Source organism: Palaemon carinicauda, chromosome 18 (genome assembly GCF_036898095.1).
Source record: "Palaemon carinicauda isolate YSFRI2023 chromosome 18, ASM3689809v2, whole genome shotgun sequence".
NCBI lineage: Eukaryota > Metazoa > Arthropoda > Malacostraca > Decapoda > Palaemonidae > Palaemon > Palaemon carinicauda.
Window position 1 is genome coordinate 128,321,434 of NC_090742.1, and position 8,226 is coordinate 128,329,659.

At 42.7% G+C, this 8,226-nt stretch overlaps 1 protein-coding gene across 1 annotated transcript; it reads right to left on the reverse strand.

Moving 5' to 3' along the window:
• Positions 1–238: 238 nt before the first annotated feature.
• Positions 239–1,952, reverse strand: LOC137657548 (tropomyosin-like). The gene is made up of 3 exons (XM_068391882.1): positions 1,763–1,952; positions 794–1,669; positions 239–336 (listed from the first exon to the last, which is right to left on the reverse strand). Exons 1-3 carry the CDS (start codon positions 1,950–1,952, stop codon positions 239–241), a joined length of 1,164 nt encoding a protein of 387 aa, XP_068247983.1.
• Between the last annotated feature and the right edge of the window lie 6,274 nt (positions 1,953–8,226).

The following is an 8,226-nucleotide window of genomic DNA, read 5'->3' on the forward strand; positions in this document are numbered from 1 at the left end:
TACTAGAAGAATCCCAGCTTCATCCCTCTGCAGAGCCAGTCTTCTAGATTATTCCCCCAGAACCACCCGAAGGTTGGTATCCAAAGGAATAGATCTAGATATCCGACCATTTGTACACTTGACAAACACCTTGTACTCGTCCATCAAGGTATATAGCATACTAGAATCAGCCAGGTTCCTTCCTTCTGCAGATCCAGTTGTCCTCCAGGTTATTCCAAGCATCGTTCAAGCTGGATAGTTAAGCCTTGCATCCTTTAAGCTGGGGGCAGTCCATCCAAGCGTCCTTTAAGCCGAATAGTTTCAGGTGTCCTTTCCAGTGAAACTTGTGTCCTGAACCTGTCCAGAATGGGTGAAGCACTAAACTTAGCAAAAAGATTATTCCTTTCCAAACAAAACAAAAGAGAAAAAAAAATTCCTTTGCCCAATAAAATTAAAGATTTTATTCCCTTTTTCCTATAAATATTTTTTTTTGGTGTGGCGATATTATAATCACTATATTTTCTTTGGCGGGGATACTATACTCTCCATTTTTTTTTTTGGTGGCGATATTATAATCACCTTTTTTTTTTTTTTTTTTTGGCGATATTACAATCACCATTTTTTTTTGGGTGGCGATATTACAATCACCACTTTTATTTTTTTTTTTTTTGGTGGTGATATAATCCCCAGTTTTTTCATATTTTGCGTTGGGATATAATTCCTCTTTAATTTTTTTTCCAGCCCTGCCTTCTCGTCTCTTGAAGGGCGAATCTATTCAACTGGCTATCCCATATTACATCCCCAGTCTGCTCACCAGAAATTTCCATATGATATAATTCCTTCAACTCGGGGTGTGTTTGAGAGAGACCGTCTACAAGTTGGCTAATAGCGTAATTCTTATGGTTTAATTCCATCTCTAGCTTCATGTTTCTTTCCATCATATCTTGATACTTTTCCTTATAAATTGCAAATTCGTCTGCCACTGAAGTTATATTCCTAATTTCTTCTTCCAGTTTTTTATTCTTCTCGTCAGCCTTCACCAACATATTTTTTGTGGCTCTCTCCTCTGAGCGGTCTCTCTTCAGTCGTCTATTCTCTGTTTTAACACCAGCAACTCCTTTCAAGAGTTTTTCCAGCTCCTCCTCAGCCATTTCCAGGTCGCACTCCACGTCTTTCTTAATTAATAGTTCAGTCTTCAATTTGCTGTTCTCATCCAGGACAGTATCCAATTTAGTAACTATTCTGTAGACCTCCTCGACTGCAGCATTAAGTTCACTTGCTAAAGTAGCCTTTTGCAAAACGTTTTCAGACTTCACTCTCTTGTTTTCAGCCTTGACACTGTCCAGTTCAGCCCAGAGTGTTCGGATCTCCTTAGCAGCACTTTCGACGTATTCCTCCAAGTCGCTCTTTTCCCAAAGTTTTTTGTTGGCTGTCTCCAGATCTCCTGTTACTCTTTCCAGCCTCTTCTCGAGCATTCGAATTTCCTCATGGGCATTTTCTAATTCATTTTCTACAGCCACCTTGGCCAAAAGCTCATCACGAATTTTATCGTTTCGAGCTTCAGCTTTTTCTAGACTTACCATAAGAGACTCAATTTTCTTATTGTCTCTATCTGAATCTTCATTTAAAGCTGATATAGCTATGTTGTCATTATATAACTCAATTTCTTCTGCCTCTGCGTCATGCCCCTCTTAACAGATGAGTTGTAAGTCATTAGTCATTTCTGTTTCTTGGTGTATTCCAGCGAAGAAATCATCAAACAACTGAATTCCCTCTTCTGCACCATCCAACTCCTCACTTAGATCCTTTTGCGATGCTTCCTCCAATTGTGCGTGTTCCTTAGTTTGTCCGGCAACATAATTTGCCCCATCGTAGACTTCTGGTTGCAGTCTCTCCATTTCCTCCCGATCCATCAAATCCAAGAATTTTTCTGCTTCTCTGTGTGAATCCTCGTCTCCACAGCACCATTCCATGGCGCCAAAAGCTGTCAAAGATCCCAGTAAAATCATTCTGTCAGTCATAAATCTAACCATTTTGCATAGTAAAGATTTACTGAATGCCTTCCATGGCTAACGAATATAGCATTAAAATTAAAAAACAATATTGACACATTTCTCTGAAGACGAAGAATTCCTGAAGCCAAGGAAGATGAAGATTTTCAGAGTCATCACTGGAGACCAAATAATACTGTAGCAGCCATTGAGAAACAGTTCAAGGCCTGGCAAAAAAAACAATAGATACGAAATAATACTAAAGACTTCGCAGAAAACCGACTCAAAGATCCAGTGAAGACGAGAAAATCCTGCACACTTTGGGAGCTCAATCGAAGATGTTTACAGCGACGATTCTGAAATGGTCTTCTCTCTCTCTCTCTCTCTCTCTCTCTCTCTCTCTCTCTCCTCTCTCTCTCTCTCTCTCTCTCTCTCTCTCTCTCTCTCTCAGAAAACTGACTCAAAGATCCAGTGAAGCCAAAATATCCTGCAGACTTTGGGAGCTCAATCGAAGATGTCCACAACGACGATTCTTAAATGGTCCTCTCTCTCTCCTCTCTCTCTCTCTCTCTCTCTCTCTCTCTCTCTCTCTCTCTCTCTCTCTCTCTCTCTCTCTCTCTCTCTCTCTCAGAAAACCGACTCAAAGATCCAGTGAGGACAAAAATATCCTGCAGACTTTTGGGAGCTCAATCGAAGATGTCCACAACGACGATTCTGAAATGGTCCTCTCTCTCTCTCTCTCTCTCTCTCTCTCTCTCTCTCTCCTCTCTCTCTCTCTCCTCTCTCTCTCTCTCTCTCTCTCTCCGCCTTTGGGGGATCAGTTAGAGACGAAATCATTCGGAAGCACTTGAGAAACGGACCAAGACCGGGCAGGAAACCGACTCAAAGATCCAGTGAAGACAAAAAAAATCCTGCAGACTTTAGGAGTTCAATCGAAGAAGTCCACTCTCTCTCTCTCTCTCTCTCTCTCTCTCTCTCTCCTCTCTCTCTCTCTCTCTCTCTCTCTCTCTCTCTCTCTCTCTCTCTCTCTCTCTCTCTCTCTCTCTCTTTTATATATATATATATATATATGTGTGTATATATATACATATATTTATATATATGTATGTATGTGTGTACAGTATACATACACACACATATATATATATATATATATATATATATATATATATATATATATATATATATATATATATATATATATATATATATATATGCGTAAAAATCTGCATATATATATATATATATATATATATATATATATATATATATATATATATATATATATATATATATATATATATATATATATATATATATATATATATAAGGATGAAGAGGACAGCAAGAAGACTTCGGATCATCTTACATATTTATTCTACACCAACGTTTCGGGAATCCATTCCCATCATCAGGGCTACATAAAACATGAAATTATGTTTACATTAGAAATTAATTATACATTTTTGCTTAAAATTGCTTTGGTATAAAAAATATTAAAAAACGGTTAAAAGAATCAAAATACAAAAACCTAGACGGTATATAAAAACATGTGGCTAACAGAGGTCCTTTACAATTATGATGATAAAAAACGGATTTTGAGCGAAGCGAAAAATCTATTTTTGGGTGAGGTGGCCATGTCGTCCTGATGGAAGTTCCTATAGGGTAGCTTCCTAGGGTATATTACAACTACGGCGATATTCCCAGAGAATTTACCTTAAGGTACCAGAATTCTAACTCCTGGAGCGAATATCCCTCCTGAAAGGGATATCGCGACATATCAGAGGACGTATTCTTGACACGCCACATGGCAATCTGCATCCCGAACAGAGATTTCGTCTCGCAGGGGGCAATTGGCAAGAAACGAATTCGGGAAAGAAAAAGGGGGAGCCGCTCCCAAAGCTCCCTATTTCTGGTTTCGTAAGCATGCCTGCCGCCAATCCTGGCGCCATCTGTATTCCTTGTAGCGTACACGAGGTGCTATAGATACTGTATGTAGGGAGGGGTCCTACAGCCCTTTCTTAGAAAGGCAAGGCGGGTCCATCAGGACGACATGGCCCTCTCACTCAAAAATAGATTTTTCGCTTCGCTCAAAATCCGTTTTTTGGGCTCAAGCCATGTCGTCCTGATGGAAGTATACCAGAGCATTACTGTATCTGTGGATTCTCAGAACGTGCCGTACTCCCCGGAGGTAATTTTTTCTGGTCGACTAGACCTAGAGACCTAAGATGTTACCGTAATACATCTTTTCAACTAACTATAAACCATGTTAGAGCTTCCTGCCCCCTACAGGGAAGAGTCCTACTAGACTCTGGAAAAGTCTCGAAGAGTACATATACCTATGTATGAATACCAGGCAAGCTAATATAGTGGTCTCGCCCTATATTAAGTAAAGCATAGTTTGTAAAGAACCACTGCGTCAATGTATATTGACCAGTAATCCGCACAATACTTGTATTGGACAAAGGTTTATATCCGCATAGAAGGAAACTAGTAAAACCGACAAAGGTTTATATCCGCATAGGAGGAAACTAGTAAAACCGCCATCGTCCCCTTATGGGACGGGGTCCTCCCGTTAAGGGAAAGCATAAACCAATGCAACATAGCTTGCATAAAGGAACAATTCTATTAGAATTATCCCAGATAAGGTACATAGAATGAATGCTCAATTAAACCAATAAATTGACACAGGTGAAGGAGACGCAAGGGTCTGAAGAACAAGTTCATTGACAGACAATAAACAAACAGGTTAACCACAATTTTATATATATATATATATATATATATATATATATATATATATATATATATATATATATATATATATATATATATATATATATATATATATATATATATATATATATATAAGAGGAGGATAACCCAAAACTTTAAGCATAAGTATGATAGTAAACAGAACTTGTTTATCTGAAAGAAAAAAACATTAAATGCCACTTTTAGGATACCGAGGTATCAAAGTCATAAAAGTCTGTATTACAAATTAATGACATTAGCGTTAGAAACGCTCGGCACACATGTCTGCACTTATGCTAGGTTCACCTTAGGAAATGGAACAGTCTACATAGGCAACTCAGTGCCCTCACTTAGTTTGTAGTACGGTATGTAACTACACACTCACCCTGGAATTAATCGTCCCAATTAAAACCACTGTTCCTCGCAGAGTTAAACAGTAGTGTTAACGACGCGACCCACTGCTACCACAGATCTCTTTAGTTCCTCTACTTGCTTCGCATAGTGGCGAAAGAACACTCTGGAAGACTTCCAGCCAGTGTATGAACGGAGATGTTCAAAATCCATACAATTAAAGAAATTTAAGGATGAGGCAACTTTCCTCGGATCGTGACCTGCGGGTGTACTGTCAGGATCCGCTCTGCGAATAAAATATGTGATTTTCGCTCTGAGTTGATTCAGAGATAAATTTGAGCCTGATGTTTCTCCCCTGAATAGTTGACCACCCTTGAAGTCTGAAGTTCTATGATGATAGACCTTTAGGCATTCTACTGGACATAGAGATGCCTCTTCTTTCAGAGGGCAGATTCTCCAGGGACCCCACATGTTGGTGGGTAACTCATTCTTGGCGAGAAACGTAGGATCCGGAAACAGGTTCAGTTCTCCCCCATCCAGGAACTGAACACGACCTGCCTCTCTCGGGAGGGCTACAATCTCACTAACCCTGGCCCCGGACGCGAGTGCAAATAGGAAAATAACTTTTTGTGTCAAATCCTTTAACGCACACTCTTCATTGCTCAACAGAGAAGCGAAATGAAGAACTTTGTCTAAAGACCATGAAATGGCCTTTGGAGGTGCTGAAGGTCTGAGCCTAGCGCAGGCTTTCGGAACTTTATTAAAGAACTCGTTACCTAGGTCGACCTGGAAGGCATATAGAATGGGTCTTGTCAAAGCAGACTTACACGCTGAAATCGTGTTAGCTGCCAATCCTTGACCATGGAGGTGGATGAAAGAAAGATAAGCAGAAGTCTGTCGAGATCTCCTGCGGATTCTTCGCCTTGACAAAGGCCACCCATTTTCTCCAAGATGACTCATATTGCCTTCTAGTAGATTTGCACTTATATTCCTCTAGGAAGTCTATGCTGGCTTTCGAAATCCCGAAACGCTTTCTCACCACTAGGGAGAGAAAATCATGAGCTGCAGGGTCCGGATTTTCTGTAATGAAGCGCAGACAGTCGACTTCTAGACTCGCTGGGTCAGAACTGGATCTGGTAGCGGTACAAACTTCAGCTGTAGTTCCAATGCCAGGGGGAACCACACGCTGTTCGGCCACTTGTGGGCTACTATTGCCGCTACCCCCTTGAAGGATCTCAGTTTGTTGAGGACCCTCAACAGAAGGTTGTGAGGAGGGAACAGATAAATCCTGGACCCTCTGTTCCAGTTGAGGGACATCACGTCCACTGCTTCCCGCAAAGGGGTCCTCGTACGGGGACACGTACAGGGCAACTTCTTGTTGTCTTTTGTTGCAAAGAGGTCTATCTGCAGTTCTGGGACTTGATTCAGAATGAAGGAGAATGATCCTGCGTCTAAGGACCATTCCAACTCTATCGGTGTAAACCTGGATAGAGCGTCCGCTGTCACATTGCGGACTCCTTGAAGGTGAACTGCCGACAGGTACCACTTCTTCTTTTCCGCCAATCGGAAGATGGCCAACATCACCAGGTTGAGAGGTGGTGACCTCAATCCTTGTTGATTCAAGCATCTCACAACTACCTCGCTGTCCATCACCAACCTTATGTGGATCGAGTGACGCGGGGAAACTTTCTTTAAGGTAAGGAGCACTGCCATAGCTTCTAGAAAGTTTATGTGAAAGGTCTTGAATAGCTTGGACCAAGTCCCCTGGACTTTTTTTCCGATGAGAGTGACCTCTCCATCCCTCCTTCGAGGCGTCTGAGTGAATCGTCACCGACGGGGGAGGTGGCTGAAGAAGAACCGACTTCTTTAGATGTCTGGCTTGGGACCAAGGCCTGAGAAGAGTACGTAGCCGAAGCGGAACTGGTCTTCTCAGATCTCTTCGCACGTTTGATGCATAACTTCTCCAAACTCCGGTTGCATCCTTTAGCTGTGCTCTTAGCACTGGGTCTGTCACCGAAGCAAACGGAAGAGAGCTCAGTACCCTCTCCTGTTCGCGTCTTGATATCCTTTTGGAATCAAGAAGTCTCTTGACAGAACCCGCTATCTCCTTCCTTTTCTTCGCCGGGATGGAGAAACGGTGTGACAAAAGGTCCCAGTGGATTCCCAGCCACTGGAACTTTTGAGATGGAGAAATTCGAGACTTTTTTTCTGTTGATCTTGAAACCTAGGTACTCTAGGAACTGGATCACTTGACTGGAAGCTTGCAAGCATTCTGTCTCGGATGCTGCCCCCACCAACCAGTCGTCCAGGTAGGCTACTACCTGAATTCCCTTTAGGCGTAATTGTTTGTGAGCTACGCTCGCAAGCTTCGTCAAAATCCTTGGGGCTATGATTAGCCCGAATGGCATGGCTCTGAAGGCGTATAGTCTTCGTTGTAGCCTGAACCATAGGTAGCGGGAGAGTCGACGGTTGATTGGAATGTGCCAATAGGCGTCTGACAAGTCTATAGAGACGGAATATGCCCTCGTGGGCAGTAAGGTCCTTATGCGTTGCAGTGTTAGCATCTTGAATATGCAATACACTATGAACTTGTTGAGTGGCGACAAGTCCAGAATGACTCTGAGCTTTTCCGAGTCTTTCTTGGGAACACAAAACAGCCTCCCTTGGAATTTGATGGACTTCACCTTTCGGATCACATTTTTCTCCAACAGTTCTTGAACGTACTCCTCCAGAACGGGGGTGGAGTGTTGGAAAACCCGAAGGCCCGGGGGTGGAGTGCTGTACCAGCTCCAGCCCAGTCCATTCTTGAGTAGGCTGTGGGCCCAGGGATCGAAGGTCCACCCGATCCCGAAATTTCAGAGGTCTCCCTCCTACCGGTATCATCCCACTTGGACTGCCGTCCTTAGGTCTCGCCTCCCTGACCACGACCACCCCCGAATCCCCTTCCCCTTGAGGGGCGCCCAGACGAGCCTCTGGCTGCCCCTCTAGGCTTTGCTCGAAAGGAAGTAGACTGCCCTTCGAACGATGGGGTGAATGCAGAGGACTGTGTCAACACGGCCTGGGGTACCCACTGAAAAGTGGTCGGGGTTTGTGCCACGATCTGGGGCACTGGAGGCAATGGCAATTGCAGTTGCTGTCTAACAGGCTCTGG